Source organism: Nyctibius grandis, chromosome 29, assembly GCF_013368605.1.
Source record: "Nyctibius grandis isolate bNycGra1 chromosome 29, bNycGra1.pri, whole genome shotgun sequence".
Taxonomy (NCBI): Eukaryota; Metazoa; Chordata; class Aves; order Nyctibiiformes; family Nyctibiidae; genus Nyctibius; species Nyctibius grandis.
This window is the reverse complement of record NC_090686.1, coordinates 1,856,556-1,868,816: the sequence shown is the minus strand read 5'-3', so window position 1 is coordinate 1,868,816 and position 12,261 is coordinate 1,856,556. Positions and strand designations below refer to the sequence as shown.

Here is a 12,261-nt window from a genome sequence, read left to right as displayed (position 1 = left end):
CTTGTATAAAACTGCATTTAGCTTTGAGCATGGAAATAGCCCGCATCAGTCATGCGACTTGTTCAGGGTAATGTTTATTTCTCACCTGTATGCTCCTGCAGAACGATGACGTCTTGCAGCGTCAATGGAGCTCGGATGAGTAACTGGGTGTTACTAAGGTGCATTGGTGATGCGTAAAGCTATTGCACCACGAGATGGCAGCACTTGTCTGCGTAATGCCTAAGACTTGTGCTGCTGCAGCGCTGATGACATACGCTATTTAGAGCGATACATGGAATACCAAGTGCGTGTACTTTTAAAAAAAGACACTTCAGTTGAAAAAAATATAATTCTGAGTTAATTTTTTGTATTATTTTTTTTTCAAAAATAAAAGTACATGGCACATATAATTTACAATTTAATATGCAATGCAGACAGTGTATCAGTTTGCCTTGAGTTAATAAACTTTGACTTGCCAATACTTTATGCATTTATATGGTGTGGGTTGTGGACATGTTGGGGAAAATTAGTTAAGCAGACACCAATGAAGAGTACAGTTTTTAATTGTGCCTTAATATACAGGTTTTGGTTTTTATTTTTGGTGCTATATACCCAAGTCAAGAAGTACACTTACTGTTTCAAACACAGACTAATTTCTGTTCCTTTACTCAGTTTTTGTGATGGTACATGAACTTGAATGTTATTAAAGTTTTGTTGAATTTACTTAAATGTTAATGTGTTTTAGCTGTTGTACAAATCATAATGTAATGGTTTGTTAGAGTTGTAAAATGTAGCCATTGTGTACAGTTCTATCTTTTCATTTTGTTAGAACTGTTCATAACAAATGGATTTTGAGAGAATTTGGTAGTTCAGAAATTCAAGCTTAAGGACTGTATTTTTAAGATACACAGGTTTGTAATTCATATGATTAAAAAATTACTGTCTTCCATTTCTTTATCATGAAAAAACATATCATGACTAGATTGTTAACGATTCCATTTAGACATTTTGCCTAGTTCTAGTTGGCTGTTTCTGTGGTGTGAAAGTGGTGGCATGTTACCTTGGGTTTGCCACAGACTCTGTACCCTGTGCAGGTCATCCTGTGGTGAAGTCAGTAGGTCCTCTGTGGATGCAGGAGTCTGCCTCCATAGCTCTCAGGAAAGCTGTGACTTCAGGCCAGTCTAGGACCTGGAAACTTAGCTTTAACTTTTTTATGCCTCTGGCTTCTTGCGTGTAAAAAATGGAGAAGCCTATTGTCTAACATACGGCATTAACGGTTGTATTCAGAATAACCTGCACTGAGATCAGCATGGCAAGATAGTGTAAAGTTGCAACTAGTTTCACCCATCTTGAGAAATAAGAGGACAGCTGTTTTCGGGAAATGCTTAGTAGGTAACAAATACATTGGTATGCAGCAGAAAAGAAAGAATCGTTTTTTTTCACACTGTTAACTCTAGCTGTTTAATCTAGTAGTCAAGTTACAATACAGTTAACTTAGCTCCGTAGTACCTTAAATCAAACTTGTTAATACACAGTAATAAATTGTTCTTGTAATTATCTCTAATTTGATCCTAAAATGTTAAATGTCATTCGTGTTAAAAGCTGTATTCCAGGATACAACTGTACAAAGAAGGGTAGGCAGATCTGAGTTCGCTCTGGCTAGCTTTGAATGGTTGAGATTATGTCTGTATTACTGTAGTGTGGTTACTCACTGCGTGACATACTCTGCCTCTTAGCTGGTTCTTCAGTTTTGGCACAGCGTCAGACTAGCGTGTAGCGTATATTCTCAAGCTGACTAGTGTTTCACAAGCTTTGAGTGCAAGCAAAGAAGCTCCTGTCTGTTCACCATTGCATGTGGGTGGGTGCTTGCAAAGGTCAAAATGTGGATGAAGAAAACAGGTTAATGCAAAAGCATTGTTTTATTTATTTATTTTTCCCTTCTTACTGTCCTTAGGTGTTAGGAGAGGACATGTACAATTAGCTTGAGAATTTGCCAAAACAAGTCCAAACTTCTTGAGACAGCAATCATTCAAATAGGAGCTGCTTTCTTCTCAAGAGCTTCCCTTTTAAATCTTTTTATTTGACCCCAAAACGGCATCTTAGCATATGTTGGTAACCCACTTATTGGAAAACCAGTTTCTTTAGAAGGTAGCATCTTAGCTGGTTACTACTAGCAGCTTCTCTGCAGCTCCATGCATGTGTTGAACCTTTTGCTTTAAATTTAAAATTATTTTTCCTGATGTTACTTACTCAATCCACTAAACTTTGTAGTGTCTTGGTTTGCTTTTTCTATATTGACTGATGGCTGTGTTAGCAGTACTTCTATCCAACCAGTACTAGGGATTGCTGTGGTATGTTTGTATTTGACTCCAGCTTGTCTGTTTAGTTTTCTCTGTGTTGCCATTCCAGTTTGCTTGTAGTGACTGGGTAGGAGAAAAATAAAGTATTAAGTCTCCAGTATAAAGTGGAGACTTGCTGTGGTCTTCAAGCCATGATTTTAAGCTTTTTCTTTCACTGTTATCTAACCTATTACTCTGGTGTGTTCAAGAATGCGTAGAAAAAAGAATTCAGTTCTTCTGTGGCTTCATTTCTACTATATGAACTTCTTTTCTAATTTTTTAATAGGTTGTTAGATATTTTAATTTGGAAACATTTTATTTTTATTATCATGCACATATCCTTGAGTAACTTATTACTGTAAAAAGGGACAAGAATTGGAGACAAAATGATAGGCTGTTAAAAAATTTTCCTGTTTTCATTTTTTTAACTTAGGGTAGCATTATTGTGGTTTTCAGATGAAACTTTATATTTGAGTTTTCTAGTATGTGTGGCAGCTCAGGGTTGTGTTGGAAAATGAGAAGAATCTTGAAATGGAAGTGACATGAAGGGAAGTAGATGAACCTCATTTATAAGTCTTCCTTTATACATATATATTCTCTGTGCTGACTAGTTCAGGTATTATTCTAAAAGCCTTGTTGTATGGATAATACTGATACTGTTGAAATGAAAGAAGATGTCCACGCATATAAGCTGTAGTTAAAAAAATCTATTAAGGATTATAGTACTTAGCAGCATTTGCATATATTTTTGTCTAGTTTATTTGCAAATAGATAGATACATTTTTTTTCTCCCTACTAGAGAAATTTCTAAAACATTGTGTTGTTACTTCTCCAATCTAGAACAAAGAAAATGTGTCTGCTGTTATTACTGATCTCAGCATTATAATGGAATCTGGAGAAGATTCAGATGTGAGCAAGTTTGTGTCAAGGTAAGGTGGAGTTTTTTTAAGGGAAGTTGTTGTATGGGGTATCTGATACGAAATGTGATACGGAGTTTTCATGTAAATTGCTGGCGGACAGTTTCTTTGCTTGGTATGTACTGTTAGCCCAACCTAAACACTTCCAATCCCTCGTCTGCATCCTTCTGGAGAGAAGATGGAATGCATATAATTTTTAAGGCCTGAAAGGACCGTTACAAATTCACATTAAACAGCAACAGTTTTTGGATTATAAGGTGTTTTAGCTGTTTGAAATTGTTTGGTTCAGAGGAAGATATAACAAGGTAATCTCAGCTATTGCATTTTAATTTCTATAATCAACATGTTAACTGTTACTCAGATGTGTATGTGAGTTGCAGATGTGCAATGCAGGTGAGTAACGGCTAAAGTGTACATCCAGAACCCCTCTCCAGTACTTGCCTGTTTCTAATTCTCTGCTCACCGTTCCATTTCTTCTTTGCATCAGGTTTTTTTTCCACTGATATTTTGAAAACAATAGAATATAGTTTAAAAACCTGGAATAGTGTATTTGTGCAATGGCTTAAGAAAATGTACGTACCAAAACTGAAGCATATGACTGAATGCTGTTTTTGATTGTTTTCTGGAGCATGTCAACTTCTTGTGGTACACAGGATGAATAATGATCAAATTATTTGTCTGCGGTGTTCCACTGTGAAATCTGCTAGCAAACTATTCTGAGAACAAATCTATTATTAATTATTATCGGGGAGTTGACTTAATCTTAATCCTGTTCTTCAAATGATTTCTTTTGTTTTATATTATTTTTTAGACTTGGGGAGGGAGAGAGAAGGCAAATGGATGAGTGAAAAGAAAGGTCTATTGAGTTACCTCAGCCTTCATTAGTCTGTACTGAGCGCTGAATTTTTCTTTTAGAGGCTTTGGAATTTCCATACAAATCTACTAAAGCTGGTGGTATTTCTGAGAATGGTAGTTGACTGCTCCCAAGAAGCAGCATTTAGAAGAGGAAAATTACCCTGTTTTTTTCATGAGTATTTTCTGACAGCAGAAGTGTCTTGGAACTTAATGGTCATACTGGAAAGGAATACGTTGAAGTAGTGGCAAACTTTATTTCATCCTGGCTTGAGCACTGCTCTCTTGTCCCTGTCTCTTTGCTACCCTGGTCCTTTTCCACATTACATCAGTATTCATAAGTAAACATAAGGTTTCATGAATGATGAGATTAATTAAGGCTTTGCTGTCAATAAAGCAAGCAGTTCTCTCTCCTTAGCCTCTATTTGCACGTACCATCTGTTGTCCTTGCATCAGTGTATATACTCTTGAAGCCACGTGGCAAATATCAACATAGTCATTTAGTTGAAAAAGTAATTTGAGGGTGGGGGGAACCCAACCTTGCCTCCCACCACACCCCTTCAAATTTCATTTTTTATCTGTTTGACTTGTCCTGCAATATCACAGTGTTTCTTGCTGATCTAAGGCAGTAAATACATGGCCAGAGTGCGGCCGGTGTTGACAATGTCTGTTTTGACAGCAACCCACTGCTTGGATTGACTTAAGCAGATTACGTGATCTCCCTTTATGGCTTGTTTTCTCAATCTCCTTGTTAAGCTAGTTCTTGTTTCTTACTCTAAGTCCTAATCCCTTCTTTTCATGTCCAGTTTCAGGCTTTTCCCAACTAGCCCTTTATTCTTCAGTCCAGCAGCTGCTATCAGAATCTTGATTCCTACCTCTTCCCTTCCTTTCCTTCCATTCTTGACCAGCTAAATCTGGTCTCCCTCTGTATTGTTCATTCTTTTCAGCCTCCCTACCAGTTTCTGTTTCCTTCTTTTGCGTCCTTGGCCCAGTCTCGCCAAATCCACTGTCTAGCTCTGTTCTGTTTTCTCTACTGGCCTGGGGTTTTTCCTACTCAGCTTTCTAATTTTTTTGGCTTCGTTTTTCATAATACATGACAGAAAAGGGTCTTTAATAACACCAAAGTTAAAAACTGGGCATTCAGTTGTAATTCTCAAGCCCATCCTGCTTTGGAAGAAAACAGAGAAACGCTGGAACACTTGAGTAACATGTTTTTAAAAGAAGCAAAATTCAGCAGTTTATTTTCAACCAGGTACTGCTGCAATGTGTAATACCTATTTTTAAAAGATGTGTACACCATTACTTAAATACGTTGTGACAATAAAATATATATGCAAATAGAATCATAACATTTAGCCTTCTGTTTTTGGATTTTACTTGAGTCCGCTTTGCACCACTTATCACTTATGTTATACTTTATTAGTGTTGAGGACCAGAATATCTATGAAAAATCTTGTTGCCAGTCGTTTTTATTTCCTTTTCTTTTGCTTGATATCCCATTAATTGTTGGGTTAGTTAACTATTGCGTAGATTACTTAATCAAATAGCAGAAGTTTTTAGTTTGAAAACTACTCCTACTTTTTGCTAACTAATTAGAGTTTATAAGTCAGAGTGAAGGATTTATGAAAAGTCTGCATTGTATTAAACACTGCATGGGCTAGGTATTTTGGAAGTGAGGGGAAGCATGAATTCTTCCCATAGCTGTGTCATTCTTTGGTTGTATGTGCTAATGCAAGAAGTCTTGCATACTGCGGTGAGTTAAAATAGATTTCCTCTCTTAAAATAACTGGAGGAGCATATGAAAGGAGCCTTAAATAGTTTTACAACAGTTAAGTTTCTTGTATACTTTTGTGTTTTGTTCATGTTGTTTTGTAAAAGTGAAAGGGAGTTTGGATGAAGGGCATGTGATTTTAACCTGTTACATAGTTACTCTCTGCCCAAATATGCTTTTTGCTGGTTTTGGATGACTTCACTGTTACATGGATGTTGGCTTTGGAGACGGGTGTTTTCTGCTCCTAGTGGTTGGTATTTTTTTTTTTTTTAAAGAATTTAGCATTACAAAATGTAAAAAAAAAAAAAAAAAAAAAAAAGTGGCTTAAATTTTAATATACACTCTCTTAGTACCTTGTTATTTTATACCAAGTTTTCTTGGTATTTTAGTGTTTGTTGTAATTGGCTTCAGCATTAGGAATTAGGCTAACTTAGGTTAATTAGGAATTACTGTTTATGGGTAGTTTAAGTGCTATGAGACAGTTAACTGAAATGGTGCTCTTATGCAGTTTCTTTCTCCCTTGCCAATACGAAAAAGCATGTATATTACATATGTCTGTTCATGCCAACACAGATTTTTTTCCCCCTTTCTAAACACTGAATCCAGTTTTCTATCTTAAATTTAGCCAATGCTATATCTGTACATGAGAGAAATACTCAGATATAATTGGTAGACTTTTACATTTGAAACTGGTTCTTTGAACTTGTTAGCCAAAACTATCTCTCTCTGCTTGGTGATCTAGCTGCAAAAATTTTCATCTGCTATATTGCCTAAAGATGAATCTGAGAGGAAAAAAAGAAATAAAAGCAAACTGAAGACTTAATGCTAAAACAAGGTCGCAAGGTTTGTGATAGTCTTTTAAATTGCATGAAAGTGGATACTCATAAAAATTGCCAAGTTTTTTAGAAAGAATTTTAAGCATGTAGTTTTGTAACAAAATTTTGTGTTGCCCTCTTCCATGTATGTAGATTTAAAAAGCATATTGCAGTATATGTAGAATCATGTTCACTAGACAGTGAGATATGGGCAGTTATTACTAAGTCTCGTTTTTTACTATAATAGGTGTAGATTTTTATATGTACAGTTACGACTTGTGGTTAAAAAAAGCTGTCCAGAACATAGAGCTAGTCAGCTATTGTAAATCAGTATGTGTCTGCGTCCTTCCAGAGACTCAGTTTTGCCTGTGCTGCCAGCATTTTTTTAATCTTGGCCTTATTTTATTGGCAGCTGTGACTGCTGTGGTAACTTCCTTTAATGATGCTGTTCTTTCCAGGCTAGGATAAAACTTGTTTGGCTTTTCTTTTACATTTTCAATATCTGAATGAACTTCATGTGTTTTTTCCAGTTTATGTTTGTGTAAAATGTTAAGGGTTGCCATTCCTGCGTATTAAATAGAGCTGGATCTGAGGCACAGCTCTCCCTTGAATGGCTGAAGTGACTTGGTAATACACTGTTGCAACCGTTCTGCTAAGGGCCTCAAGTTTCTGCTCTCAGCTGTTCTGAAAATCCAAAAAGAATAGCTAATCTCAAGCAGAAAAGATGTTAAAAGTCAAATTTAAATGTAGCATTTAGATGCTCTGTAACTTTCTGAAACTCAGATATCTTCCTCAGTCAGGCTTTGTAAACTTGTAAAATCTTGTATTAGTAATTGAAATAAATCCTTTTATTTTCAAAGCAGTGCTTGCCAGGTATGTTTTGACAATGGCTAATAGTCTGTTTTATTTGACTGTGATTTCATATCAACCATGACACAAAGCTGTTCACCCTTATGATTAAAGACTCATGTTGCTTTAGGTATTCTGACACTTAGCTTTTGTGGAATTTTGCATTCTTGCCATATTTCTTTAGCAAAATCTGCACACCCTTTATGAGCGTGTTTCCTCCCTCCCCTGACAACACTGGATGGATGGTTGGTTATTTGGCAGTGTCTGTCATGTTGTCTCTTTTCCTTTCTCTATCCTGATCCTTACTTTACTAGAAATTTGAAGAATAAATATTTTTTTCTATTGCGTTTTTCTTAAAAAGGAATCCTTCCAAGACAAATTCTTCTTCCCCCTCAAACCAGTTCCCCACCAATTTTCTCTAACCTGTCTTTACTACAATTATCCCTCCTAGGAGTGGATGGACTGTCTGTTTCCTCTTTTGATTAGAGCTGAGCAGCTGTACATATTCTTTAATGGTTGCTGTCACTGTGGTGGTAACAATAAAGAGGGTGAGGCCTGTTCAGTTCCTGATTTCTACAAACTCTACTTCTGGGATGGCACCTACCTTAAGTGAATTGATCTCTTAATTCAAATAGTTCTAATCCTAATTGTTCTAAGGCAGATTTTTGCATGTTACTCATTTCCAGTACCTTAGTTTCCTTTCTTCTGTTGTTGCCTGCCTTCCTGGGCTGCCTCAGAGTGAATGTAATGGTGTGCTTCTATTAAACGTGTTTTGCTTGTATACATCATAGTTGACACACAAACTAACACGGTTTGCTAGGAGCACAAAACAGTAAATGTATAATGAAAGAAACTTCAGTGCCAGTTACTGAAGTAGAAAAGCATATAACTAATTTTTTTCCTAGCAAATTTCTTTTGTAGACCAAATTTTGTGACATAAGGGAACATGCCAGCCCCAGTGTTTGATTTATTGCAACTTTTCTTACATGCAAAATCATTACTGCCTTGTAGACTGATGAAAAATAACAGTGATATCTCTTAGTCCAAGTTAGTGCGGTGTGTTATAGTTCAGTGTCAGCTTGATGTTTTGCTATCCTATTCAACAGGAGTAATTCTCCCTGCCTATCAAGAGCAGCTTTTATTTTCAGAACTGTGTATTTTTCCCTGTCTGCAAGAATCAATAGTTAGGCAGCCACGTAGCTTTCCTTGATTCTGTACTTTACGCAGCGTTTGGAATGTCTTTGGAAATGACATCAGCAATAATTTCAGATATATTTTTCAAAATATTTGTTGTTTCTTTGGGAGTGGGAGCTTCTGTTTGATTCTTTAGATACCGTGAATATTTAATTTTGAAATTATATAGAAGCTTAAATGTTTTAACTTTTGTGTGTGAAACAAGTACATGTAGGAAATAAACTTCCTTATGTTCTAAGTGCAAAATCTGTTTGTATTTCTTCTATGTGTTGCTTCTGTTTTTAACTTGACTTTAGCACTAAAGTCCTGGGACTATAATCTGAGGTTTAGCTGTCGCTGTGTATTGTTGCCTCTGTTAACTATTGTTAGTGGAAATGGAAAAATGTTATTATACGAAGCATGGAATCGTTGTACATAAACATTTTCACTTGATGCTGTTCAATTACTCTGAAACTGGCAAAGCCAAAACTATAGGAACTTTTCTTTATTTCTCTTATGCTTTGTCTCTTGTATTGAAAATTCCTCAGAAATGCCAGAAAGTAAAATAACTGCTGCTGACCCTTCTGTTTTCAGAGGCACTATGGATGAAAAACTCGTATTTGCAATTGAATGATTTCTTTGCCAAAATAGCAGCAATATTAGTCTCATGATGTAGGCTGTAAGCTCTAGTGAACCCATACTGGCAAAGTACAAGGCCAGCACAGGTGTCTCTGCACTGCTCTGCAGGACATCAGGTTCCAAGACAATTTAGTAGTGCAAATGTAGGATCGTTTATATGAATGAAGCCATAATGTATCCATGTGTGGCTGAACTGCTAAATCATGAGGAAACACAAAACTGCAGAAATACCGAGGGACATACTGCAAGAATCGGCTCAGCTCCATCCAGGCTTATTGATTTCTGCTTACAGTCGGCTTGGCCCTAAGATCTCTGCACTCTGCTTCTCAGTTAGATTTATCTGCATCTCTCTTCCCCTTCCTCACCCACTCCCTAATTTTTGAGAGTATCACCATCTTCTTTAATAGCAGGTAAATCAAGATTTAACTGTACCTCAAAATTTTTGTTTTAGATGCCATGTATGACCTCATGAACAGGCCTTCTTGCTTACTGAAGCTTCAAGGTTAATCTTGAAAAGCTGAATGTCATGTGGGCAGAAGCAGATAATGTGTCATGCAAAGATATAGTTGGATAAGACAAAGAGCTCTGGAATATTCAAAGCTTAGTGATGCAGTTTTGGTAAATCTTACCAGTTTTGTAGGTTAGAGTTTTACTATGCAACTTCTTAGAATTTATTGAGAAAACAAGAGTATTAGATGAACAAGCATAAAGTCAAACTAAGATTTATGGTGGCTGCTTTGTCAAGTTATCACATTTTACATATAAGACTAACGTTATTGCTGCTTACCTTCCTGAGGAGTTGAAAACACTGGTGTATAAATGAATTCTTCAATCTTTTTTTCAATATCTACACTACAGCTTTTTTTTGGTCATGATAATTTTTTTTTGGAGGGATGATTTCTAGCTTCAAATTCAAACAATACTAATCACAAATTCTGTAAGGAAACAGTGTAGATTTTAGACTATAGAAGTGGTATGTCTGACTACTGTTTGGGTTAAACAATATATTTTTCTTTTGTAGCACTGAAGAACGTGGAAATCTCTTAACATTTTTCAGAAGCCTTTCGTCTTATGCTGAGTGGTATGAACATCGTAGATTCACCTTCCTACATTTCAAGGTAGTGTCTGTCAAGCCTTTATATATCAGTACTCTGTTTAGTTCTTTAAGTAGTTCATTAAGACAGATTAATGGAGGTGAAATTAGCACTTTTTAGCGGAGTTTGGGAATCTTAATTTTGTACGTTGTAGAGAAGAGAATATTAGCTAAAGATTTTTGTGTCGTGTTCAAGGGGCAATACACTTGCTTGGTATTTGTCTTGATTTTTACCATGCTATTGCTGTGTTTCTCGTATGTGGGGGAAAATAAGAATATCTGTGCCTTTCTGTGGAGGAGTAAGACAGTTTTTCATTGGTATTACATTTCATTTTGAACAAAAAAATAAGGCAAAAGAAGAAATTAAAAGAAAATAACATTCGTAGTCTTTGGCATGTGGCAGCATGCGTTTGGGCACAGCACTTCCAGTTCTGAAATGTTTTACTTGAATGGGGAATAAACCGTTTTTCACTCTTAACTGGAACATAGTATTTGAATTTAGTTTTAAATTACCATTAGTTGGCTTGTTTGCATTGTCTTTGTACTGGTTTTAAGATCAACAACTGTTCTTTGGAGTAAAAATACTGCAGTCTTTTCTGCAGACACAGAACATCTTATATGATGGTTAATGTTAGAGGAGGATGTTTAGCTGCTTAATTGTGTGTGGTTTTTTGAGTCCAGTTTTATTTAGCTCAAGTGTTTACTGTCATTAAACTCAGCACCATCTTTGCTTTGCAGCTGTAGTATGAAGTGAGAACTGCTTTGATTTCTATTTTTTAATCTTTTAGGCATTTCTGAGTTCTGTGCTAAATTAATCAATTTCTATTATCAATTAATCAACCAGATTAAAGAAAAAAAAGTACTAATTTCTGATAATGTTAAAAAAAACCAAAATCCTGTCCTCAGCTGAGTAATAAACTGATGTTGTCTAATCCTCTTTGTTGTTGTATAAGGGCTTTTCTTTAATCCCTCCATAGAGAAGGGAGAGCACCAAGGGCTTTATGGCTTTGTGGTGTGGTTTTTTTGAGTGGTTTTTTCTGACTTCATTTTATGCTTTCTGATCATTAGGTCAGCCTCAAGACAGCAGTCATTGTGGTTTCTGGGATGGTGATTCAGTGAGCTGTTGTAAATATTTCTCATTTTAAAATTTAGTACAAAAAAAAGAAAAAACAGAAAGGAGATAGGTCTGGAGTTTATTTTGAAGTTGTCGTGTGTATCAAGCAGTTTTTAAAAGTATTTGTACAGACGTCAAGTGTAAACGGTGAAGGTATATATTCATTGCTAACAGATGTGTGAAGATAAATTTACTGAACACATATTACAAGTTTGTCAATGTTAGAAATATTCTTTCTAAAGGTGTTTTTCTTTGCATGGACAAAGATGCTGTTGAGAAAGGCAAACCAATTTCAGAGAATATCAAATATGATTGACAATGGGCTTATGAAGAGGTTTTTAGGCCTTCTTATTTCTGCTAGCCTTAGTAATGATTTCATTTAGAAATAGAAGACTTTCTGAGGTAAGAGAAGTAAAAAAGGGTTCAAAGATCAAATCTGACAATTCAAATAACCAGATTGCTAAGGAGAATGTATATTTATAACTTAATGTGCTGTAGTAATTTGTGTGAAAGCAACTATAAGTATGTGCTCAACATCTCCGTAAAAACAAGCGAAGAGTCTTATCCTGTTAATATTCATACTCAGACAACACTAAAAAATGAGGCTGCAATCTTTCTTGCATTTTTTTTCCAACCTGGGCACAGTATTGGAGAACAGACTGTTTGGGGTGGGGTTCTGGGTTTATAGCTTTTCTGTTATTTTGTTATTTGAAAGAAAAT

The 12,261-nt window shown here is 35.8% G+C and overlaps 1 protein-coding gene across 2 annotated transcripts in view; it reads left to right on the top strand.

Moving 5' to 3' along the window:
- Positions 1-12,261, top strand: part of CENPP (centromere protein P) — a 157,957-nt gene that overhangs the window by 4,878 nt on the left and 140,818 nt on the right. For both annotated transcript variants that reach the window (XM_068419910.1, XM_068419909.1), the window contains exons 5-6: positions 3,159-3,247; positions 10,356-10,452. In XM_068419910.1, the coding sequence (XP_068276011.1) occupies positions 3,159-3,247; positions 10,356-10,452 (186 nt within the window). The remainder of the gene's footprint in view (positions 1-3,158; positions 3,248-10,355; positions 10,453-12,261) is intronic.